The sequence below is a fragment of the Lithobates pipiens genome, unplaced genomic scaffold (assembly GCF_037356315.1).
Source record: "Lithobates pipiens isolate NorthernLeopardFrog02 unplaced genomic scaffold, aLitPip1_a1.2 Scaffold_18, whole genome shotgun sequence".
Taxonomy (NCBI): domain Eukaryota; kingdom Metazoa; phylum Chordata; class Amphibia; order Anura; family Ranidae; genus Lithobates; species Lithobates pipiens.
In genome coordinates, this window is record NW_027507758.1 from 574,105,510 (window position 1) to 574,132,309 (window position 26,800).

The 26,800-nt window shown below is 45.7% G+C and overlaps 1 protein-coding gene across 1 annotated transcript in view; it reads left to right on the plus strand.

The window, feature by feature from the left end:
• The window catches only part of LOC143989044 (cytochrome P450 2K4-like), a 52,968-nt gene that overhangs the window by 16,908 nt on the left and 9,260 nt on the right, over positions 1 to 26,800 (plus strand). The window contains exons 5-8 of the mRNA XM_077489047.1: positions 3,242 to 3,415; positions 5,138 to 5,279; positions 8,567 to 8,751; positions 9,539 to 9,680. Of these exons, the coding sequence (XP_077345173.1) occupies positions 3,242 to 3,415; positions 5,138 to 5,279; positions 8,567 to 8,751; positions 9,539 to 9,680 (643 nt within the window). The remainder of the gene's footprint in view (positions 1 to 3,241; positions 3,416 to 5,137; positions 5,280 to 8,566; positions 8,752 to 9,538; positions 9,681 to 26,800) is intronic.

Here is a 26,800-nt window from a genome sequence, read left to right on the forward strand (position 1 = left end):
TGTATGTACAGTATCTCACAATACTGAGTACACCCCTCACATTTTTTGTAAATATTTTATTCTATCTTTTCATGTGACAACACTGAAGAAATGACACTTTGCTGCAATGTAAAGTTGTGGGTGTACAGCTTGTATAACAGTGTACAGGCATACCCCACTTTTAAGTACACAATGGCATACCCCACTTCTAAGTACACAATGGGGTTTATTTACTAAAGCTGGAACGTGCAAAATCAGGCTCACGTCTGCATAGAAACCAATGAGCTTCTAACCCCAGCTTGTTCAATTAAGCTTTGGTAATAAAACCTGGAAGCTAAATGGTTTCTATGCAGAAGTGAGCCTGATTTTGCACTTTCCAGCTTTAGTAAATAAACCCCATTGAGTACTTAAAAGCGGGGTATGCCTGTACAACCTTCTTTAGCCTTTAGCCCTTCAGCTGGCTAGCGTTGGCGTCCAGGTGGTACACATGAGTACAGTCCCATGAACATCTGCGTGCAGTAAATAATGCCACTATTTAGATAGTCAGCTATGTGCTCAGTTTCTGCTAGCAGCAACAGGTTAATGGCAGCAGTGTCCTCTGACCAGTCCCAGTGATACAGCAAACGGGGTCCCGCTGTTCAGATGTCAGGTCACTCCTGGATCTGCCTAGAGAAGCTCCAGTCCTCAGCACATGGATACTGGCCTGTAGCAGGTTGATGTGCATACAGAAGCAGCAGTGTGCACACCTCAGTCTCCCCACAGCATAGAGAAAATCCCTTGTATTCATGTGAAAATACAGCTCTCAACATCTTTATACTCAGTTTGCATTGTAAATTATAGTCCAATAGTTTATTAGCTGCCATAGTAAAGTTTAATTTCAGAAACTTTCAGATCTCCCATGATTCAATGATGCAAACCATCTAGTCTCCCGAGCTCCTTCTGTTTGTCACCTTCCCCTGGTGGATGGAGGTGAGGCAGTGTTAACCCATTCAGTCTGAAGTCCAGTCGTGTCCTAAATCACCCTCTGTCTCTGGCCAAGCACCTGGCTACACTCACTTTTAAGTTCAGGTCCATTTTAAATAGGGAAAATCCAAAAGGTGTTTCCTCAAGTACAAAGTACTTTTTGTGTGTTGATGAAGAAGGACACTCCTTCAACACACAATACCCTTGGTAAACACCCAGAAGATAGAACTTTCCTTAAAGGCTGGTCCCAATTATTAATGACCTCCCTAGCTCGGACCACTAGGACATGTTCCTTACTGATTCACTGGGCTGATTAATAATGATAATGCAGATAGGTAACCATTCTGAACACAGGCTGCTTGAGCATGCTTAACAACAGCTGACAGCTGTAGGAACAGATTCACAGGACGCAATCAATGTGTTTAAAATGTCTGTTCAGTGTCAAAATGTATTATTACATATTATTTTGTACATAGATAAGAAAGGGTGGTGTGAGATGTTATTAAAAACAAACAAATAGAAATATTTTATTAAAAGCTAGCAAATAGAACAATTGCAAAATTAAAACCTTGAGAGGGGAGGGGGGAGTAGAGAGCTTCTATCAGAAGTTGTGTCTGTGTGTCAGGTGGAGGTTACAGAACACATTTCAACAGTGAGAACAAAATGGAGTCTCTTGTGCTTAAAGAGGGAGTCCATTGGAAAAAAAATATTAAAAGCCAGCAGCTATAAATACTACAACCGCTGGCTTTTAATAAATGGACATTCACCGGTCCCAGGGTCCAGCGATGTCAGCAGCCGAGGCCGATCGATCGCTCGGCTCTCGGCTGCTGCCGCTGCCATTCTCGGTGAGGGAATCAGGAAGTGAAGCATTGCGGCTTCACTTCCCGGTTCCCTACTGCGCATTCGCGAGTCAGGCAGCGCAATGGGAATGATCCGCGCTATCTCTGGGACCCGTGTGTGTCCCAGCAGACAGCGCGCTGGGACAGGAAGAAGCATATACTCCCGTGGGAGTCTATGCCCGGAAGTGGGTGCAAATACCTTAGACAGGTATCTGCACCCCCCCCCCCCCCTGAAAGGTGCCAACTGTGATACTGGAGGGGAGGAGGGTTCCGATGAGTGGAAGTTCCACTTTAGGGTGGAACCCCGCTTTAAATGAACAGTGCAGTGAATGTCCATGTCATTTCCCTCCATTTGTTTATTTGACACTATTTTTCTCCAAGTTACATACAGCTGATTGCTGGTAACTCCTGTTACATTGGCACAGATAGACAGTGTCCAGTTCAGCTCTATCCTAGCTTTCTCGCAATAATGGGTTCATCAGGGCTGGTGGACCATTTGTTGGTACAGTGTGTAGTCACACAGAGGGATAGCCTGATGAGGAAGTAAATAACAAATATGAGAATTAAGAACATCACAATGTAAACGCCTAGTTTCTGTAACCATGTTGCTATGCCATATAAAAAGTCACCAAAACCTCCTAATCCCTTAAAGGGGTTCCATCCATCTTTAGCAATATCTGGCATTATTCTGTAGTTTTCTTATCTTAGCAAGATGTCCTTTTAATAATGTGCTCATTATCAGAAATGTATATACAACAGTCAGTGCGAAATATCTTATCACATCTTGCCTTGAGCTGCAGTGAGATAATTTAGCGTTAATCTGTGCTCTAACACTACTTTATTTAAGCTGAGCCATTTCTTCACTTAATAAACCTATATCAGTGGTAGTAAGGTTAACAATCTCATCTACAATTCTAGTGTAATTATTTATTCTTATCATTGCTTCAATTCCCCATCCTGTCCAGGAAGGGAACCATGACCATGTCATGCCACCTTCAGTGAACAGCTCTCTTTTCAACACCAAAGGGTATTCTAAAGGGTATTCTGCACTGTATCTTTGCAAGATGTCCTTTAATAATGTCCTCATTATCAGAAATGTATATACAACAGTCAGTGCGAAATACCTTACACATCCCACCTTGAGCTGCAGTGATATAATTTAGCGTTAATCTGTGCTCTAATACTACTTTTTAGCTGATCTAACACATGCCTAGAAAATACTGGCCTCCAACCTCCCCTTATAGCCAGTCCAACACACACCTGAATGCAGTTTTGCTTCAGTTCAAGCACCGTTACTTTATGTCACAGTAAATGACCTGAGCTTTGAATACTAAGGTGAGAAGGAAAACTGAGGTTGTTTTCACCCTTAATTCTCCGTCCATCCGCATCACAAAAACATTGTAACACATACTGCAAAAAACCAAGGTCCCAACATTCATACAATTTTGTCTTGTTCTTAGATCTACAATTTCTTCCCTATTTTCTATTATCTGTGTGGAGCACACAGCCAGGTGATGCAGAATATAAAAGATATACACAACTTTTTGAAGTCAGAGTTTCTGGAGCACCTGAAAGGACTGGATAGAGATGACCAGAGAGGGTTTATTGATGCATTCCTTGTCAAGCAAGAACAGGTAAAAATAAGTAATGAACTTCTAATGTCAAATACTCAAATTTAAAGCCCATCATCGGGCAACATTTTTATCTTGTTTTAAATAGGATGGGGAAGGTCTCAGTTCTTGGTTGGATTTTTATTGCTGTCACTTGTACATATTTGGAAAATGTTCCATCACATTCTTTCCTGGCAAAAGTGTCTTCAACTTAGAAACAAACAAAAAAGTGTTTTTCAGAGTGTAGAGTGGAGTAATTGTATTAACCTTTGTGTAGGCAGGGCCTAGGAAAAGTGTGCCCAACTCAAGAGAATTCACCACAAAGTCACCTGGACAGTGAATTTGTTTTGTATTAGGTTGATAAGGTTTAGAAACAGTAAGACCCCTTTCACACTGGGGCGTTTTTCAGGCGTTTTTCATGCGCTTTAGCGTTAAAAAAAGCGCCTGAAAGAAGCTGGAACTGCAATCCCAATGTAAAATCCCGAGTGCTTTCACACCAAGATCCCTTTCACACTGGGGCGGTTTTCAGGCGCTTTAGCGTTAAAAAAAGCGCCTGAAAGAAGCTGCAACTGCAATCCCAATGTAAAAGCCCGAGTGCTTTCACACTGAGGCGCTGCGCTGGCAGAGCGTCAAAAAAAGTCCTGCAAGCAGCTTCTTTGCAGCGCTTTTGGAGCAGTGAATTCAACGCTCCTAAAACGCCCCTTCCCATTGAAATCAATGGGAAGCGCTTGTAAAACGCCCGAAAAATGCCTGAAAAACACTACTGGCAGCAGCGTTTTGTGGGCACTTTTAACCCTTTATTTGACCACTAGCAGGGGTTAAAAGCGCCCCATTAATGCTCAAAAAACGCTGGTAAAGCGCTGCTAGTTTAAGCGGCGCTTTACGAGCGTTTTTCGGGCGCTGACATTTCACATTGGGACTGCAGATGAGGCTTCTTTCAAGCGCTTTACAGGCGCTTTTTTAACGCTAAAGCGCTTGAAAAACGCCCCAGTGTGAAAGGGGTCTAATAGTAATGCACTGATGACAGAGGTGCAATAGAATTGTTGTAAAAGAATGCCCAGTTTGCATGGATCGATCCACAATTACAAGTACTGGAGGAGTGCTTCCATAGGAGGGGTGGTAATATTGTACAATGTGATGGGTGACACAGCTCCCTGCTGTATCAGGCTATCCAACCCTCCTGGTACTGGAGTGTAATATACCCAGCAGGATGGCTCTGATCAATCCTTCTCATCCAGAACTTCTCTCTGCTCAATTAATCATGACCTTAGCCAGTGGGATTTTGTCCCTATCCTCACATATGCTCCCAAATGAAATGGGGCATCCCGTACATCAGAACCCCTATCAAGATGGCTGCTGCAGATCTTGCAGGAATTCCACATTGTCCAATCTGACAATTTACCAATATGGTTGCTGGGGCCCACAAGGAGAGACAATTCCCCTTATCAAACTCCTTTTCACCTGGAGAAGTGGTACTATGGCCTCAGGCTGGATGAATATACAGACTGTACCTGCCTACAATTGGACTATGCAAATTTAGATAATTTATTCTCCATGATGAAGAGGATGCTAAAATTTCAGGAGGACACAAACACTACCAACTATTACTATAATTTGTATACAAATATTATCTTGGCTAATATAAAGAGGGAGGGTAGTTACATTTAATTATTTTTCTACATTGCACCTTATCTTTAAATATGTTTTCCTTATTATTATTATCATTTGTTACTGTTTCTTACTTAGGAAAAATTGGATCCTGATACATATTTCCATGAAATGAATTTGCTGAGCACAGTGACAACTTTATTTATGGCTGGGACTGAAACCACCTCGGCCACCATCCACTGGGCCCTCATATATATGATACAATACCCTGAAATTCAAAGTAAGTATTCATTGTGAGGGTTATTATTTTTAATAAGGATGAGTGAATCTGCCCAAGTTCAATTTGAAGAGGTTTCATTGAATTCTGCTTAAAATCCCCAAAACTCTAACTTAGCATTGAACCCTACTGAAGTCTTTGAGGGAATGAATCTTGACGCTAAAATCGGGCCATTATCAAGGCTAGTATGTAAGCTATTGTCAAAAGGGGCATGGGGAGCTGGACATTATGATGGGAAAATTTAACAAAACAAACAAATTTAAAAAGATACTATAGAGCAGAAAGCGGGTCCCTTTAGTGCAGCTTTAAGAGCAACATGAGAAAAACATAAATCCTTTAAACCAGTGGTCCCCAACCTTTTTGGCACCAGGGACTGATGTTGTGGAAGAAAATTTTGCCAAGGCCCAGGGGATTATGCGGCTTTTCACAGGCAATTTATCGGGGCAATAGCTGGTGTTAGCGCTTCAATTATCACGGCACCATGGTTGATAAAGATAATTGAAGTGCATTATTTCTATTATTACATTACAATATAGGATAAAATAGTTCAACTCACCATAATTCAGAATGTGCCACCAGATTCAGAGTGTCACTTTCTAGGTCGCCGGCCGCCAGATGCGTATTGTCACTTGCCACGTCACCTGCCACCAGATGCGTATTGTCACTTGCCACGTCACCTGCCACCAGATGTGGATTGCCACGTTGCCTGCCACCAGATGCAGCTTGTCACTTGCTATGTCGCCTGCCACCAGATGCGTTTTGTTCCTTGCCACGTCGCCTGCCTTAAGATGCAGCTTGTCACTTGCTACGTCACCTGCCTTCAGATGCAGCTTGTCACTTGCCATGTCGCCTGCCACCAGATGCAGTTTGTCACTTTCCACGTCGCCTGCCACCAGATGCAGTTTGTCACTTGCCACGTTGCCTACCATCAGATGCAGCTTGTCACCTGCCACCAGATGTGGATTGTCACCTGCCATGACATAAAGGTTGTCACTGCAGTGGTGGCAGCACATGTGTGCGTATTTGTTCACAGGCAAGCCTGGAGTAGTTGGTAGTAGTGAGGGAGAATAGCGGTGATGGGGGGCGGGCGGTGAGAAATTATCTCATCTCTCTACTCCCCTGCTTCACCTCCACCAGTGTAACTGTGTTCTGCCATGCTGTGTGGGTGGAAGAGCAGTGATGCAGGTGGTGAGAGATGATCTCATCTCTCTGCTCCCCGTCTCACACCCAGCATTATAGGAGGCCCTCTGAGAACACAGAAGAGCGGTGTTGTGGATGGGCAGTGAGAGATAACATCAGACAGAGCAGCCTTTGTAGCCTGGCTGCAAACAGGCCATGGCCTGGCAGTGGGCCACGGCCCGGGGGTTGATGACCCCTTCTTTAACCTACATGCTTGGGAGATTCCTGTGCTGTATGAGGCAGTGCTGTATTTAGACCTAGGCCGACAAGGTCCAAGCCCCAAGGTGGCACTTTTCGGGGGGGGGGGTTGGCAAAAAAGCAGCCCCCATCTGCCTTCCCGAGTCCCAGATCCCACGGTCTTCACCTGCACAAATGCAGGCGCCGGTGGCCGGCTTGCTGTATCGGTATTTTGGTGTGATGGAATGCTTGGTGGGGGGAGCAACTCATGCCGGTGACTGACTGCATGTAATTGGCCAAGTGGAGGCGGAACCTAAAGCTCTGCCTTATACCCTCCTCCATTCGGCTTTCACTGTATCGTGGGGTCTGTCTGATGACAGGAGGAGGAGAGAGAAGCAAGAGGGTAACCCCCTAGCCAGGACAGCAGGTAAAATGTAGTAAATTACTATTACTCTTGTAATGTGCACGTGCAAGAGATCACTTTATTGCAATATCATGATCTGTATATTGATTTTCATATTGAGCACAGATTGGCTGCATGTGCATGTGCCAAGCAGCCAATCTGTACTCAATATGGAAAAGAATATAGAGATCATGATATTGCAATAAAGTGATCCATGCTACAAACTCATTAAACAGTCCACCTCCAGTGAAAGTTCATGTACTGCAAACTTTGGAGTACATGAACTTTCACTAAGACCCCTTTCACACTGGGGCATCGGCGGTAAAGTGACGCTATTTTTAGCTCTGCTTTACTGTTGTTTTTGTGCGGGTTTCAGCCGCTAGCGGTGGTACTTTTAACCCCTGCTAGTGGCCGAAAAAGGGTTAAAATGACCCGAAAAGCACCGCTGCAGCGGCGCTTTGCTGTCGTTTCGGCGACCTTGCCCATTCATTCCAATGGGCAGAAGCGGTGAAGGAGCAGTGTATACACCGCTTCTTCACCGTTCCAAAGATGCTGCTTGCAGGAGTTTTTGTTAACGTCCTGACAGAGCATCGCCTCAGTGTGAAAGCACTCTGGCTTTCACACTGAGACTGCAGGGGAGCCATTTTTCAGGCACTGATAAGGCAGCACTGATGTGCTACAGTTATGGGCACTGATGAGGCCGCACTGATGGCCACTGATAACCTGCACCGGTGAGGCTGCATTGATGGGCACCGGTGAGGCTGCGCTGATGGGCAACGGTGAGACTACATTGATGGGCACTGGTGAGGCTGCCTTGATGGGTACTGGTGAGGCTGCATTGATGGGTACTGGTGAGGCTGCATTGATGGGTACTGGTGAGGCTGCATTGATGGGTACTGATGAAGCTGCATTGATGGGTACTGATGAGGCTGCATTGAAGGGCAGTCATGAGGCTACACTTGGTACCCACTTTTAATGTAGAGAGAGGAAGAGGTGAAACTCTAAGATTAAAAAATGGAGCCTAAAAGGGAAGGGGTGTGGTTTACAGATGACAGGGTAAGACTTAAACTGAAAGGGGTGTGGCCTTGACAAGAAGAGGTGGGTCATATTTAAATTAGGGGTGCATGGTTTTAGTCAGGCCTAAGGCAGCACAAAACCTAAATACACCACTGGTATGAGGTCTTATAAAACAGCACAATTTTCACAAACCGCATCAGCTCCATCATATTCTAGGATTATAGGAGATCATTTGTCATAAAAACAATTGTTCCCATTGGAAGATCCCCCCTCCCCCCAAAATATATTTTTATGGTGACAACTGTAAAATTTTGGATTCTTAATTTCCTGCTTTCTTGATGACAAAGGCCACCAGGACAGATAGTGAGAATGAATCTGCCAGGTGGTCCACCTTCTTGGTGAGCCGGTGGGTTATTATACCACACCTATAAATGGCTATAGATATAATTCAGTCATCATTATTATTATATAAACATTTCATTCATGTGTTTTATGTTCTTAATATTTTCTTTAGAGCGAGTACATGAGGAAATTGATAGAGTCATTGGACTGGCTCAGTCACGGATTGATCATCGTAAGGACATGCCCTACACAAATGCAGTCATTCATGAGACACAGAGATTTGCCAATATCTTACCTATGAATCTTCCCCGAGAAACTACAAGAGATATAACCTTTCGGGGTTACCATCTACCAAAGGTAATTTTTTGCTTTACTGGTGCACATTGTAGGGATCCAGCTTATCTAAACCCCCCAAAATGTTATATATTGCACCTTTCCAGTCCTTAAATGTTGTGGCTGCATTTTTTTTCTTCTTTTGTGGCTTTTTTCCTTTTATTTTTACCTGGTGATCCTACAAATAACACAGTTCTATTCTTATCTACATTCATTTCTCCCCTGTATCTGTGCAGGGAGCCATGTTAGTCCCACAGGATGGAGTTAAAACGTGTCTGCCTGAGACAAGGGCACTGCATTTCTGGCAAGATCAACAGGTACATTCTGTATTTGCCAAACATGTTGTAAACATGTTAAAAAGAAAACGAATGCAGCAACCACATCTAAGCACTGTTAAGCTACAATATTAAATTAGATATTACAATTGTTTGTAATATTAAATACACTCTAATTTCATTGTTGATGTGCGGTTTAATGTATTATTTGCCGAAGAATTATTGGTTTTGGTCAGCCATTCTAGTGATGCAGACACCTCCATCAGTCAGTAAGATCAGTTTGCTTCTTCCTGTATTATTTCTATGTTCACTGGAGAGAGTTGATGATGCTGATTCACTGTCTGAGCGGGAGGATGGAGACAGAGATGGCTGCATTGCTGAAAATTCTTTTTGCTATCTCCAACAATTAACCCCTACCATTGCATGGCATTAAATCCCAATTTAAAAATAATAAAAAAAAAAAGAAACCCGAACAATTTGAAGGTACAATATTCCAATGGAATTGTAAAATATTTTTATTTTCATATTTTTTTTAGGGAACGTACATTGTTCCTCTTCTAGAATCTGTATTATATGATAAAACCCAGTTTGAAAGACCAGAGTCGTTCTATCCGGAACATTTCCTTGATTCACAGGGGGCATTTGTGAAGAAGGAGGCTTTCATGCCCTTTTCAGCAGGTAATATACTGTATTTGACAACAGATATGCAAAACAATATTTTCACAAATATACCATTACTGTAATTCACGTAGCTCACAATTCTACCCTGAACCCATTGTGGTCTGATAGAGTACCCAAAACCAAATGGCACATGGCACATGACACAGTGCATTCATCAAGTCATATGGTCAATGTAGCATATAATGTCACAGGATGGCTTGACAGCATGTTGCCATTCCCAAAGTTGCCTGTACACTATTCTTACATTTTTCTAGAGTGAACTGAGATCCCAGAAAACAAGATTGTTCTGATGAAATGCAGACTAACCTATTGTTCCAGCAAAAGGAATGCTGCAGGGACCGGTATTATTCTAAAGAATTTTACACTAGGGATAGCACATTCTCTCTGTTTTTATTTTTTTTATATATATTTCAACAACAAGAGCATCCGCTCATGACAGTAAGCAATACATCAACATAGTTCCTTATTATCATACATTAGAGAAATATGTATATCCAAAGGTAATTAACAAAAGTATAAAGGTAATCAGTTAACAAGATGATATCAAGCTCAAAATAACAGGTCTTGCCTACCCGAATTTGGTTCAAGCTGTAAGCGTAGATCAGTTACCACGCTATTATATTCAATATGGAAGATATCATTTCTTCTTAAACTTTAATTTGAGGTATTTTTTTATTATTATAAAACTAGAAGTTACAGTTTTTTAGATAATTAGAAGCTCTAGGGTGGTCCACCCAAGCTTGCCATTTTTTTTTTTTTTATAGTTTAGACGTAGAATCATTTGTGTATGCCAACATCCGCTCATTTTGTGCTTGGATATTCAGTCTAATAATAGTCTAATAATAACATTGGATAAGTTCAGAACATCAGAGGATTTCCATGAACTAGATATTGTAATTCTATCTGCTAAGAGTATATGGGCTACTTTTGTTCTAAACATTAGATGGTAGATTTCAAGGATATTCCTAATAGTGCCATGGCAGGAGTGAGATCAATCAAGTTACCAGTGAGATCCGCTATAAATGTTGAGACAGCTTTCCAGAAACTATGTACATTTTTACAACTCCATAGGGTAGGGTGTAGGTTTCCAATTTGTTCATTGCACCTCTAATGTAACAGTGAAAAGAAGGGATACATTTTTGATAACCTGTTCAGAGTCAAATACCATAAATTTAGGATTTTTTTGTGAGTTATCCCAGTGATCTGTGCAAGAGGAAGCTTTCCTGAATATTAAGATTGCTTTCCTCCATTGGTCTCCTGTGAACACCTGCGATAAATCTTTTTCCCATTTAAGTATGTGGGGATTTTTGATTTCTGTGTGGTATGTACAAAGAAGGTCGTAGAATAAGAAATACCCCTTTTCCTCTGGTCTTTATGATTAGTTAGATATTGCCAAATAGCTGTAAGGATCATTATACTGTTATGGGGGATGAAGTTCGTTAGTCTACAACATTTTTCAGTTTTACCTGATACTAACTTCTTATATTGCTAAGGCATGTGTAATCCATTCTTTTGATGAAATGTGGATTTTACTAGTCTAGTATTTTTACAGGCAATCGTAACATATCATTATTGTTCCAACTTTTAGTTTTGGACAGGATGTGTTTCCATGCTATCAGGGTGGCTTGGGGATGTTAATTTTTTTAAGTAGGTAGCTAGCCATAGAAAGTGCATACATATCAAGTCCTAAAGTTGTCCATAGTTTATCCTCTGAAGAGGAAAACCAATACTTTATTTGATCTAGTAATGAGGCATAATAGTCGTTTTTCTTTTCTGATAATCCCATACCTCCTGCCAATTTGGTGGAAGTCAGTATAGAGAATGCCACTGTCACGTATCTGGTGTGACCAGAGCTGTGTGGACAGCAACAGAGGAATAGTGATGGACGAACTTCCGACGGGACGTTTCGCGAACGCGAAACGCGAACGGACACAAACGTTCGCGAAAACGACCGTTCGCCGCGGGCTCCATTGACTTCAATGGGAGGCGAATTTCGCAAACCTTTAGGTCGAATTTGCGGCCACGGGGTAATTATTAGGGGGTAGCACGTAGTCCCACCACCTGGACAATAGCATAATACATGTATGAGGTGAATTTGGGATCGATAACTACAAGCATTTTTTTTTTATTTGGGAAATTGTTCTGACAATTCAGGACTATGGAGCTAATGAAGGCAATGGAGGAGAGGGAAGGTCAGGGACCAGGGTAGGCAAACAAGAGGGTGCAGGAGATACAGAGCACTGACAGCAGCACCGTAATACAGAGCACTGACATCAGCACCGTGACATACAGCGCTGACAGCAGCTCCGTGACATACAGCGCTGACAGCAGCTCCGTGACATACAGCGCTGACAGCAGCTCCGTGACATACAGCGCTGACAGCAGCTCCGTGACATACAGCGCTGACAGCAGCTCCGTGACATACAGCGCTGACAGCAGCACCGTGACATACAGCGCTGACAGCAGCTCCGTGACATACAGCGCTGACAGCAGCTCCGTGACATACAGCGCTGACAGCAGCTCCGTGACATACAGCACTGACAGCAGCTCCGTGACATACAGCGCTGACAGCAGCTCCGTGACATACAGCGCTGACAGCAGCACCGTGACATACAGCGCTGACAGCAGCTCCGTGACATACAGCGCTGACAGCAGCTCCGTGACATACAGCGCTGACAGCAGCTCCGTGACATACAGCGCTGACAGCAGCTCCGTGACATACAGCGCTGACAGCAGCTCCGTGACATACAGCGCTGACAGCAGCACCGTGACATACAGCGCTGACAGCAGCTCCGTGACATACAGCGCTGACAGCAGCTCCGTGACATACAGCGCTGACAGCAGCTCCGTGACATACAGCACTGACAGCAGCTCCGTGACATACAGCGCTGACAGCAGCTCCGTGACATACAGCGCTGACAGCAGCACCGTGACATACAGCGCTGACAGCAGCTCCGTGACATACAGCGCTGACAGCAGCTCCGTGACATACAGCGCTGACAGCAGCTCCGTGACATACAGCGCTGACAGCAGCTCCGTGACATACAGCGCTGACAGCAGCTCCGTGACATACAGCGCTGACAGCAGCTCCGTGACATACAGCGCTGACAGCAGCTCCGTGACATACAGCGCTGACAGCAGCTCCGTGACATACAGCGCTGACAGCAGCTCCGTGACATACAGCGCTGACAGCAGCTCCGTGACATACAGCGCTGACAGCAGCTCCGTGACATACAGCGCTGACAGCAGCACCGTAAGCAGCCCCAGGAGGAAGTCAGCACAGCACAGGGATGGTGTGATCCCCTCATAATAAGAACCCCCAGGAGGAAGTCAGCACAGCACAGGGATGGTGGGAGCCCCTCATAATAAGAACACCCAGGAGGAAGTCAGCACAGCACAGGGATGGTGGGAACCCCTCATAATAAGCAGCCCCAGTAGAAATATGACACCGCTCAACCTCTTCAAAGAGGAGGGTAGGGGCATATAGTACGGTGTGCTTTTTTGGGTCAGGGAAGTGAGCCAAATGAATTAAGAAGGTCTGTGTGCTTGATTCCAAAAATTGTTTATAGACATATACATGGTCTACTGATCACATGTGTTGAATTCCTCCGAGATCCATGCCTCATTCATTTTTAGAAATGTGAGGTAGTTAACACTGTGGTGAGCTAGGCGAGTACGCTTATCGGTCACAATCCCCCCTGCTGCGCTGAACGTCCTTTCGGACAGGACACTGGATGAGGGGCAAGCCAACAGTTCGATTGCAAATTGGGCAAGCTCTGGCCAGAGGTCAAGCCTGCCCACCCAGTAGTCTAGGGGTTCATCACTCCTCAGAGCGTCCACATCGGCCGTTAACCCAATGTAGTCGGACACCTGACGGTCTAGGCGTTCCCTGATGCTGGATCCGGATGACACCTGTCGATGGGTCGGCTGAAAGAATGACCTCATATCCGAAGTCACCAACACATCTTCAAACCGGCCTCTTCTTGCAGGCGCTGTTGGATTGGTACCCGCAAATCCTTCTCTGGGAGTGGGAATTGCTCCTCTGCCAGCGCACGCAAAAGCAGAATGCAGCATTTCTCGAAGCAAGGCCTGGAAGTGCTGCATTCTGACAGCCCTCTGCGACGGCGGTAACATTTCCGCCATTTTGTGTTTGTACCGGGGGTCTAAGTACGTTGCCACCCAGTACTGGTCCTTGACCCTCATGCTTTTTATACGGGGGTCCCTATTAAAACACTGGAGCATGAAGGCCCCCATTTGCACTAAAGTGGAAGCGGTGTGGTGGCCTGGCTCCTGCTCATCATCCAGGATAATGTCGTCCTCTTCATTCTCCTCTCCCCATCCTCGCACAACAGGGATCCCAGAAAGGTTTAAAGCATGCTCTTCTTGCTCCTGCTCATCCGCCCCGGCACCATCCTCCTCTGACTCCTCATCAGACTCCTGTTGTTGACTTGTCTCAGATAGAGTAGCCCCCCCTGGGAATTCATCCAGCATTGCGACTTCCTCATCTTCCCGCTCCTGCTCCTCCACAGCCTGATCAATGACACGACGCAATGCACGCTCCAGAAAGAAGGCATAAGGTACCATGTCACTGATGGCGCCATGGCTGCGACTGACCAGTTTGGTGATCTCCTCAAATGGCCGCAGAAGTCTGCATGTGTCGCGCATGAGCAGCCACTGGCGCGGTGAAAAAAAACCCAGCTCCCCAGAACCGTTTCTTTCGCAGAGTTCATACAGGTAGACGTTAACTGCACGTTTCTGCTGGAGCAGCCTATCAAGCATATAGAAGGTTGAGTTCCATCGCGTCGGGCAATCGCAAATAAGACGTCTGACCGGCAGATGGTGTCGCCGCTGAATGTCAGCAAGGCGAGCCATGGCCGTGTAAGATCTTCTGAAATGGGCCGAGATTTTCCTTGCCTGCCGCAAGATGTCCTGGACCCCAGGGTATTTGACAAGGAATCGCTGCACGACCAAGTTTAAGACGTGTGCCATGCACGGCACGTGCGTGATTTTGCCCTGTTTCAATGCGCTAAGCAGATTGGCACCGTTGTCACACACCACTTTACCAACTGTCAAATTGAGCGGTGTTAGCCACTCATCTGCCTGTGAACGCAAAGCTGAAAGGAGTGCCGGGCCAGTGTGGCTCTTTGCTTCCAGGCACAACAGACGCAGCACGGCATGGCAACGTCTCACCTGGCATGTGGAATAGGTTCTGGGGAGCTTGGGCGGTGCAGTGGAAGAGACGCTAGCAGCGGAAAAGGAGGAGGCAGCTGAGGAGGAGAGGGAGGAGGATGGAGTAGGAGGAGGAGAAGAAGAGTCAGGCCTGCATGCAATCCGTGGCGGTAAAACCAAATCTACACGGGTGCCACGGGTTACATGCTTGACGGCCGTCAGAAGGTTCACCCAGTGGGCAGTAAAACTGATATACCTTCCCTGCCCGTGTTTGCTAGACCACGTGTCTGTGGTCAGATGTATCTTGGCACCGACACTGTGTGCCAGAGATACATTCACTTGCCGCTGAACATGGCCATATAGCTCTGGGATGCCCTTCTCTGAGAAATACTTCCTTCCTGGGACCTTCCATTGTGGTGTTCCAATGGCCACAAATTTGCGAAAGGCCTCCGAGTCCACCAGTTTATATGGCAGTAGTTGGCGGGCTATGAGTTCTGACAAGCCAGCCGCCAACCGTTGGGCAAGAGGGTTATCCGGCGTCATCATTTTTTTACGCTCAAACATTAGGCCCACGGAAGCCTGCCTTTTTGCAGAAAAATGTGAGCTTGGCGTGATGGAAGGTGGAGTGGAGGACAATTGTGAGGAGAGAGGAGAAGGAGAAGTAGAAGACGAGGCTGGACGGTGAGAGCCTGCAGTGTGGCTTTGTGTGTTCCGTTGCTCCCACTGGGCTCGGTGATGGCTGCTCATGTGCCTTCTTAAGGCGGTCGTCCCTAGGTGAGTATTGGGCTTACCGCGACTAACGCGTTGACTGCAAAGATTGCAGATGGCAACGCTATTGTCAGCAGCGGACACGTTAAAAAAAGCCCACACTGCGGAGCCATGTGCCGGTGTCCTGGGAGCGCCAGATGTGACCGTACATGGTCGATGACTCGCTCCTGATACATTTGCAGTCTGCTTTGTCCCTGCTGTGCAATGTAAGTCATTGCTGCTTCTCCTCCCTATCTGCTGGTCCATATCTCCCTCTGAACTCCCCTCCTCTTCCTCTCTTGTGGGCACCCACGTGACATCACTAGACACGTCATCATCAACGTCACCTTCCCCACCGCTATAAGTAGAGTAGGCAGCAACACCGGGGACCAACCTCCTCCTTGGGCTGATCTGGGTACTGGCGTCAGACTGCTGAGTAGCGCTTGTTGCTACCTCCTCTTCCTGATCCAATACCAAGAGTGGCTGCGCATCAGAAATGTCCTCTTGATATGGATCGGAAAATAATTCCAGTGACTCAAGCGGAAGGTATGTGGTGGTGGTGGTGGTGGTCGTGTTGTTGGTGGTAGTGTCTTTGGGGGTGCACATAGCAGAGAGTGAAGAAGAGGGTGCAGATCGAGAGGATGAGGAGGGTGCAGAAGAGTAAGGCTGAGCGAGCCACTCAACCAAGTCTGGTGCATCCTTTAAAGTAATTGAACGCACCTTCTGCAACTTCCCACTTTGGCTCAAGCCTGTTGCTCCTGCCCTACCCCTACCACCCCTGCGGAAGGGCCTGCCTCTTCCTCTGCATGTCATTTTTTAAATGACCCTGTGACAAAACTCTTAGTCCCTATACCGCTGAAGGACTGCTGCAGTATAGGTGAGCGGTCAGCAGTGGTGCACGTCAACCCTATCTATTGTGGACCTATAGCGGTCCTTACAGAACAGCAGACTGTACCGCACTCAAGCCTATGTACCGTAGCACCCTATACCAAGTTACCAGTCCTTATAAGAACTTTTGTGGACCAAGCAGGTTGTGTATTAGTGTTTAGCAGACTGTACGTCAGTCCCTATACCGCTGAAGGACTGCTGCAGTATAGGGCAGCGGTCAGCAGTGGTGCACGTCAACCCTATCTATTGTGGACCGATAGCGGTCCTTACAGAACAGCAGACTGTACCGCACTCAAGCCTATGTACCGTAGCACCCTATACCAAGTTACCAGTCCTTATAAGAACTTTTGTGGACCAAGCAGGTTGTGTATTAGTGTTTAGCAGACTGTACGTCAGTCCCTATACCGCTGAAGGACTGCTGCAGTATAGGGCAGCGGTCAGCAGTGGTGCACGTCAACCCTATCTATTGTGGACCGATAGCGGTCCTTACAGAACAGCAGACTGTACCGCACTCAAGCCTATGTACCGTAGCACCCTATACCAAGTTACCAGTCCTTATAAGAACTTTTGTGGAACAAGCAGGTTGTGTGTTAGTGATTAGCAGACTGTACGTCAGTCCCTATACCAATGAAGGACTGCTGCAGTATAGGGCAGCGGTCAGCAGTAGTGCACGGCAACCCTATGTATTGTGGACCGATAGCGGTCCTTACAGAACAGCAGACTGTACCGCACTCAAGCCTATGTACCGTAGCACCCTATACCAAGTTACCAGTCCTTATAAGAACTTTTGTGGACCAAGCAGGTTGTGTATTAGTGTTTAGCAGACTGTACGTCAGTCCCTATACCGCTGAAGGACTGCTGCAGTATAGGGCAGCGGTCAGCAGTGGTGCACGTCAACCCTATCTATTGTGGACCGATAGCGGTCCTTACAGAACAGCAGACTGTACCGCACTCAAGCCTATGTACCGTAGCACCCTATACCAAGTTACCAGTCCTTATAAGAACTTTTGTGGACCAAGCAGGTTGTGTATTAGTGTTTAGCAGACTGTACGTCAGTCCCTATACCGCTGAAGGACTGCTGCAGTATAGGGCAGCGGTCAGCAGTGGTGCACGTCAACCCTATCTATTGTGGACCGATAGCGGTCCTTACAGAACAGCAGACTGTACCGCACTCAAGCCTATGTACCGTAGCACCCTATACCAAGTTACCAGTCCTTATAAGAACTTTTGTGGAACAAGCAGGTTGTGTGTTAGTGATTAGCAGACTGTACGTCAGTCCCTATACCAATGAAGGACTGCTGCAGTATAGGGCAGCGGTCAGCAGTAGTGCACGGCAACCCTATGTATTGTGGACCGATAGCGGTCCTTACAGAACAGCAGACTGTACCGCACTCAAGCCTATGTACCGTAGCACCCTATACCAAGTTACCAGTCCTTATAAGAACTTTTGTGGACCAAGCAGGTTGTGTATTAGTGTTTAGCAGACTGTACGTCAGTCCCTATACCGCTGAAGGACTGCTGCAGTATAGGGCAGCGGTCAGCAGTGGTGCACGTCAACCCTATGTATTGTGGACCGATAGCGGTCCTTACAGAACAGCAGACTGTAACGCACTCAGGCCTATGTACCGTAGCACCCTATACCAAGTTACCAGTCCTTATAAGAACTTTTGTGGACCAAGCAGGTTGTGTGTTAGTGATTAGCAGACTGTACGTCAGTCCCTATACCAATGAAGGACTGCTGCAGTATAGGGCAGCGGTCAGCAGTAGTGCACGGCAACCCTATGTATTGTGGACCGATAGCGGTCCTTACAGAACAGCAGACTGTAACGCACTCAGGCCTATGTACCGTAGCACCCTATACCAAGTTACCAGTCCTTATAAAAACTTTTGTGGACCAAGCAGGTTGTGTGTTAGTGTTTAGCAGACTGTGCGTCAGTCCCTATACCGCTGAAGGACTGCTGCAGTATAGGGCAGCGGTCAGCAGTGGTGCACGTCAACCCTATCTATTGTGGACCGATAGCGGTCCTTACAGAACAGCAGACTGTACCGCACTCAAGCCTATGTACCGTAGCACCCTATACCAAGTTACCAGTCCTTATAAGAACTTTTGTGGACCAAGCAGGTTGTGTATTAGTGTTTAGCAGACTGTACGTCAGTCCCTATACCGCTGAAGGACTGCTGCAGTATAGGGCAGCGGTCAGCAGTGGTGCACGTCAACCCTATGTATTGTGGACCGATAGCGGTCCTTACAGAACAGCAGACTGTAACGCACTCAGGCCTATGTACCGTAGCACCCTATACCAAGTTACCAGTCCTTATAAGAACTTTTGTGGACCAAGCAGGTTGTGTGTTAGTGATTAGCAGACTGTACGTCAGTCCCTATACCAATGAAGGACTGCTGCAGTATAGGGCAGCGGTCAGCAGTAGTGCACGGCAACCCTATGTATTGTGGACCGATAGCGGTCCTTACAGAACAGCAGACTGTACTGCACTCAGGCCTATGTACCGTAGCACCCTATACCAAGTTACCAGTCCTTATAAAAACTTTTGTGGACCAAGCAGGTTGTGTGTTAGTGTTTAGCAGACTGTGCGTCAGTCCCTATACCGCTGAAGGACTGCTGCAGTATAGGGCAGCGGTCAGCAGTAGTGCACGGCAACCCTATGTATTGTGGACCGATAGCGGTCCTTACAGAACAGCAGACTGTAACGCACTCAGGCCTATGTACCGTAGCACCCTATACCAAGTTACCAGTCCTTATAAGAACTTTTGTGGACCAAGCAGGTTGTGTGTTAGTGATTAGCAGACTGTACGTCAGTCCCTATACCAATGAAGGACTGCTGCAGTATAGGGCAGCGGTCAGCAGTAGTGCACGGCAACCCTATGTATTGTGGACCGATAGCGGTCCTTACAGAACAGCAGACTGTACCGCACCCAAGCCTATGTACCGTAGCACCCTAGACAGACCAAGTTACCAGTCCTGATAAAGAGCTTTGTGGAACAAGTGAGTTGTGAATGATTAGCAGACTGCAGCAGAAGGGCAGCAGTCAAGTATAATATTCTTTCTATATTTGGAAGAAAGAATATTATACGTGTACAAGCCTATTACCGTACCACTGATACCAGTCCTGAAAAGAACCTTTGTGGAACTAATAGTAACAGCAAGTCTTTAAAATTATCCTCACTGCCTGACACACTGCTTCCTGCCTGTCCCTATACAAATTGGCAAAAAAGAGTAGGCTGGAACGATTAGCTGGAACAGCTCTTTTGTGGACCTGATAGTAACAGCTAATGATGATGATGATGATGATGATGAAGAAAGACTAATCTGGCTGAGCTGTCCCTAAAATAGCAGCATACAGCGCTCTGTCCCTTTATCTAAACTGACAAAAGAAACTCAGGCTGCTGACCTAACACCTATACCAGTCCTGAAAAGAACTTTTGTGTACCAAATAGCTAGCGTTTTCTCTGTCCCTACTCCACACAGGATCCTTTCCCTACAGTGACAGAAGAAAGAATGTAAAATGGCCACCGGATCGGGTGTATTTATAGGTTAGGGGGAATGTCCAAGTGTCCATGAGCTGTCATGTCTCAATTGGTTGTCCTGTAACACATGATAAACGTGTCACGAAAGGTTAAAGTTCTTGTATACATTAAACACGTAAGTCCGCCGGGGCGAACGACGGAAAAAGGCGTTCGAACCCGCGGACGGCGAAAGTCGGAAATTCGCCGCGAAACGACCGCCGGGCGAACCGTTCGGCCATCACTACAGAGGAACAAATGCAGATAAGGTGAAAATATATAATTTATTAAGATAAGCAAATAAACACAACCACCTCCAATATACTACAATGTGCAACCAAACAATCACCAACAGAAACCCACAAATAGTAACAGACAAATATATACAAGTAAAGGGGAATACCGGAATCATAAACAGGGCCAGGCCAGGGTCGACAATGGGGGTTCAGCAGCTGGGGATGGAAGAGAAACAGGACAAGGAGAGGATGGATGGGTCACAGGAGGGTTTGGATCAGGTACAAGGCTCAGAGTCCAGGGTTCAAGAAACAAACAGGTTCATAGGTTCACAGCCCAAGGAAGATACCAAGGCAAGGCATCAGTGTGTCTGCCGGGTACTTATACACACCTCCTGCAATTACTCAGGTGACACCTAATTGCAGGAGATGATGTCGGCCCCACACTGCCAGGAACCACCCGCTGGTGGACACCAGTACTGCGGCCCAAGGATCATATGTTACTATCAACAGGGGAAGGCTCCCCAGGCAGTTCCAGACTGCCAGGAGACACCTGCTGGTGGACCACAGTACTGCACGCCAAGTTTCAGACAGTATCATCAGTGGGTGGAACCTTTCCTGACAGCCACTCTGGGTTTTTTCCGTTCCAGATGAAGTTTTTAAGTTTCGTATTAATCTGCATGAAAAATTTCTTAGGAATTACAGTAGGGAGGGAGCTGAAGTAATGCAGGATTTTGGGTAGCGTTTGTATTTTGTAGCTGCTATTTTCTCTACCTGTGTGAGTTGTGTTTTCTGGATATTTTGTAGATCTTTGTGAATTATTTCTATAAGTGTGGGGATATTAGTCTCATGTAATTTGGAGGGAGGGTAAGTAAGTTTAATTCCTAAATTTGATAAAGATGTTCCATCCCAATTAAAAACACATTGTTCACGCTGATTCTTGATTTGGTCTGTAGTTAGGTTCATTAGTAGTACATGACACTTGTTTTGATTGATCTTGTAGTAGGATAGATTTCCATAGTATTCTAGTATTTTTTGTGAAGCAGATAATGATATATCTGAGTTAGTTAATGATAGTATAATATCATCCACAAATCGTCCGATTTTGTGTTCATATTGTCCTATTTTCATGCCTTTAATATTTGGGTTTATACGTATGGATTCCGCTAATGGTTCTATTGCCAATGAAAAAATAAGGGGGGATAAAGGGCATCCTTGTTTATTCCCATTAGTTAAAGTGAATCTTCTTGAGATTGTGCCTGAGGTGAATACTCTGGCTGAGGGCTGTTTATATAGTGACATGATAGCTGAGTGTATAAATCCATTAAATACAAATTTTGTTAGTAAATTTAGAAATATATTCCCAGTGCATTCTGTTAAATGGCTTCTCTGCATCAACAGCTAAGAGAAAGTAAGGTGTTTGGTCATTGTCTATCTGGTTAATCAGGTTTAACATTCTTCTTGTACCATCTGGTGCCTGTCTTCCCTTAACGAATCCTACTTGGTCGGGTTTTATGAGATAAGATGTTATTTCTAGTAGTCTATTGGCCAAGATTTTTGCATACATTTTCAGGTCAGTATTTATTAATGATATGGGTCGGTAGTTTAGGGGGGGGTTCGGGATCTTTCCCTGGTTTTGGTATTGTAATTATTATTGCCGCTAACATTTCCTTGGGAAATTGACTGGTATTTGCTACTTGGTTAAAAAGTTTATTTAGGTGTGGGGCTAAGATATCCACACAAGCATACAATTATAGTATTCTGAAGATAATCCATCACTACCTGGCGCTTTGTTTATGGGTAGGTGGTGTTTGATAACTTTAAGAATTTCTCCCCGTGATATTGGTTCATTGAGTTGTTCAAGGGTAATGGGATACATTTTTGGTAGGTTTACTGAATTTAAGAAATCAGTTATACTATCAGGTGTAAACTGCAAGGTATTTTTGTCTTCCTGAATATTATATAATGATTTGTAGTAATCTGTGAATGAGTCTGCTTTTTCCTGGGGATTATAATGAGTTTTATCAGTTGTACGATGAGTTATTCTATATATTTTATTATTGTTTTGTTATTGGTGCAATTCATTTGTTAGTAGTTTGCTAGCTTTATTACTCTAGGAATAGTGGTTCAGTTTTATTCTTTTTAGATATCAGTCGTGGTTTGCTATTAAAGCGCATCTAAGTTCCATTCCATTCTGAGGTTGTTGCATTATATTTTAATCTTTGGGGTCTTTTTTTTGTGTTTCTTCTAGGCTAGATATGTCATTTAGTAGTTTTATAATTTTTTTGTTTCTTTTTTCCCTGCTACCTGTATAAGAATTCCTCTTACAAATGCTTTATGTGTACACCAATGCATTTTTAGTATTCAAGGTCATACACTGGTATGGAATTCAAAACATTCTGTTAGGTTTCTTTTTATTACAGACAAATTGTCTTGTTGAGATAGAATAAAGGTATTGTTTCTCCATAAGGTGTTGTTGGTATAGGTTAGTCCTGTTTGGATTTCTATTGTGATTGGTGCATGGTCAGACCAAGTTATATTATGTAACTTGTGGTGTGAGAAATTGGTGCTTTATTCATTGCAAAATATGATTCTTGTAAGCAATCTACATCGCTTTTGAATTTTAATACATCATTCCAGAGAGCTCTTCTTTTATATGGACTATTGAGACCTTTGGTGTTCATCGAAATTAGTTTAAGTCCCATGATGTTGGTGGCAGTTGATTCTTAAATGTAACTTATTAGTAATTGAAAAAGATATTACCTCAATTCATCTCTTCTTGTTGTTACCTTTTATGGCCAGTAGATGGTGGTATTACTCCTTGAATCTTGCAAAATGAAAACTTAAAGTGGAGGGCCACCCTGAAAAAAAAAAAAAATATTAAAAATTACAAAAAAATCTAAAAAAAAAAATGAACATTTTTTTTTTTTTACTTACCAGAAGTGCCTGTTGCTAGGCACATAATCCTAATCTTCCTCTTCCTCCTCCGCGGAGATCTTCTGTCTTCTCTCCTCCGTGGGGCGTCTTCTGGGTAATGGGTCGCGCTGTGTTCTGGGAACTGTGTGTTCCAGAACACAGCGTGTCCCATTCACAAAGCGCTGCGTCACTCGCGCATGCGCAGTAGGAAAGGGGCAGTGAAGCCATAAGGCTCCACTGCTTGTTTCCCTTACAAGGAATGGCGACGCCGGGACCCGAGAGCCGAGGGATGGGTCGGCCTCGGGTGGCCGACATCGCGGGCGCCCTGGACAGGTAAGTGGGCTGATTAAGTCAGCAGCTGCAGTGTTTGCAGCTGCTGACTTTTTTTTTTTTTTTAACGGCCCTCCGCTTTAACAGTGAAACAAACATTTTGGTCAAAGTAAGGTAAGAAATTAGGAGTTGGGAGGCAACTCCAGTGTACATTGTAATTGTACTAATTATCCTTGGATAAGGGGAGTAACAGAACTACCCAGACTTAGGGTTCCCTATAACTTGAGTCCCTGAGATTAGAATTTGGTAATGCTGGTACTCTTGTAATAGTACATTTCGGAGAAAATTAATTTTTATATCATTCAAAGGGATTCTTGGGAGGGGAGGATGAGGTTCTTCTGTGGTTAGTTTGCCTTTGTTGAGGCAGTTTACCAGGTAAGGGTTTATCTGAGATATCATCTCCTCCGTTAGATAATAGGCCCTATAATTGTAAGCTCTTCAGGTCCTCCTCCATGTTATGAATAGAGTGTGAAATGCCTTCTCGTTCGATCAGTAATTTAGTGGAGAATCCCCATCTATATATTATTTTGTGATTCCGGAATATTTTAGTTATTCAAATTTTTGCATGCTAAAAATGTTGCTTGTGAGATGTCTGAATGTAGCATGATTCCTGGGGAGAGGTGATTGATGATGTGCATATTGCATTAGTTGTTCCTCAATAGTGATGGACGAACTTCCGACGGGACGTTTCGCGAAAGCGAAATGCGAACGGACCCAAACGTTCGCGAAACCGAACGTTCGCCGCGGGCCCCATTGACTTCAATGGGAGGCGAACTTTGCAAACCTTCATGTCGAATTTGCGGCCACGTGGTAATTATTAGGGGGTAAAACGTAGTCCCACCATCTGGACAATGACATAATACATGTATGAGGTGAATTTGGGATCGATAACTACAAGCATTTTTATTTTATTTGGGAAATTGTTCTAACAATTCAGGACTATGGAGCTAATGAAGGCAATGGAGGAGAGGGAAGGTCAGGGACCAGGGTAGGCAAAGAAGAGGGTGCAGGAGATGATCACCAGCAGCGTGACATACCGGAATGACACATGCACCGTGATAGAGGCATCTGACAGCAGCACCGTAATACAGAGCACTGACAGCAGCACCGTGACATACAGCGCTGACAGCAGCACCGTGACATACAGCGCTGACAGCAGCACCGTGACATACAGCGCTGACAGCAGCACCGTGACATACAGCGCTGACAGCAGCACCGTGACATACAGCGCTGACAGCAGCACCGTGACATACAGCGCTGACAGCAGCACCGTGACATACAGCGCTGACAGCAGCACCGTGACATACAGCGCTGACAGCAGCACCGTGACATACAGCGCTGACAGCAGCACCGTGACATACAGCGCTGACAGCAGCACCGTGACATACAGCGCTGACAGCAGCACCGTGACATACAGCGCTGACAGCAGCACCGTGACATACAGCGCTGACAGCAGCACCGTGACATACAGCACTGACAGCAGCACCGTAAGCAGCCCCAGGAGGAAGTCAGCACAGCACAGGGATGGTGTGATCCCCTCATAATAAGAACCCCCAGGAGGAAGTCAGCACAGCACAGGGATAGTGTGATCCCTTCATAATAAGAACCCCCAGGAGGAAGTCAGCACAGGGATATCATAAGCAGCCCCAGTAGAAATATGACACCGCTCAACCTCTTCAAAGAGGAGGGTAGGGGCATATAGTACGGTGTGCTTTTTTGGGTCAAGGAAGTGAGCCAAATGAATTAAGAAGGTCTGTGTGCTTGATTAAAAAAATAGTTTATAGACATATACATGGTCTACTGGTCACATGTGTTGAATTCCTCCGAGATCCATGCCTCATTCATTTTTAGAAATGTGAGGTAGTTAACACTGTGGTGAGCTAGGCGAGTACGCTTATCGGTCACAATCCCCCCTGCTGCGCTGAACGTCCTTTCGGACAGGACACTGGATGAGGGGCAAGCCAACAGTTCGATTGCAAATTGGGCAAGCTCTGGCCAGAGGTCAAGCCTGCCCACCCAGTAGTCTAGGGGTTCATCACTCCTCAGAGCGTCCACATCGGCCGTTAACCCAATGTAGTCGGACACCTGACGGTCTAGGCGTTCCCTGATGCTGGATCCGGATGACACCTGTCGATGGGTCGGCTGAAAGAATGACCTCATATCCGAAGTCACCAACACATCTTCAAACCGGCCTCTTCTTGCAGGCGCTGTTGGATTGGTACCCGCAAATCCTTCTCTGGGAGTGGGAATTGCTCCTCTGCCAGCGCACGCAAAAGCAGAATGCAGCATTTCTCGAAGCAAGGCCTGGAAGTGCTGCATTCTGACAGCCCTCTGCGACGGCGGTAACATTTCCGCCATTTTGTGTTTGTACCGGGGGTCTAAGTACGTTGCCACCCAGTACTGGTCCTTGACCCTCATGCTTTTTATACGGGGGTCCCTATTAAAACACTGGAGCATGAAGGCCCCCATTTGCACTAAAGTGGAAGCGGTGTGGTGGCCTGGCTCCTGCTCATCATCCAGGATAATGTCGTCCTCTTCATTCTCCTCTCCCCATCCTCGCACAACAGGGATCCCAGAAAGGTTTAAAGCATGCTCTTCTTGCTCCTGCTCATCCGCCCCGGCACCATCCTCCTCTGACTCCTCATCAGACTCCTGTTGTTGACTTGTCTCAGATAGAGTAGCTCCCCCTGGGAATTCATCCAGCATTGCGACTTCCTCATCTTCCCGCTCCTGCTCCTCCACAGCCTGATCAATGACACGACGCAATGCACGCTCCAGAAAGAAGGCATAAGGTACCATGTCACTGATGGCGCCATGGCTGCGACTGACCAGTTTGGTGATCTCCTCAAATGGCCGCAGAAGTCTGCATGTGTCGCGCATGAGCAGCCACTGGCGCGGTGAAAAAAAACCCAGCTCCCCAGAACCGTTTCTTTCGCAGAGTTCATACAGGTAGACGTTAACTGCACGTTTCTGCTGGAGCAGCCTATCAAGCATATAGAAGGTTGAGTTCCATCGCGTCGGGCAATCGCAAATAAGACGTCTGACCGGCAGATGGTGTCGCCGCTGAATGTCAGCAAGGCGAGCCATGGCCGTGTAAGATCTTCTGAAATGGGCCGAGATTTTCCTTGCCTGCCGCAAGATGTCCTGGACCCCAGGGTATTTGACAAGGAATCGCTGCACGACCAAGTTTAAGACGTGTGCCATGCACGGCACGTGCGTGATTTTGCCCTGTTTCAATGCGCTAAGCAGATTGGCACCGTTGTCACACACCACTTTACCAACTGTCAAATTGAGCGGTGTTAGCCACTCATCTG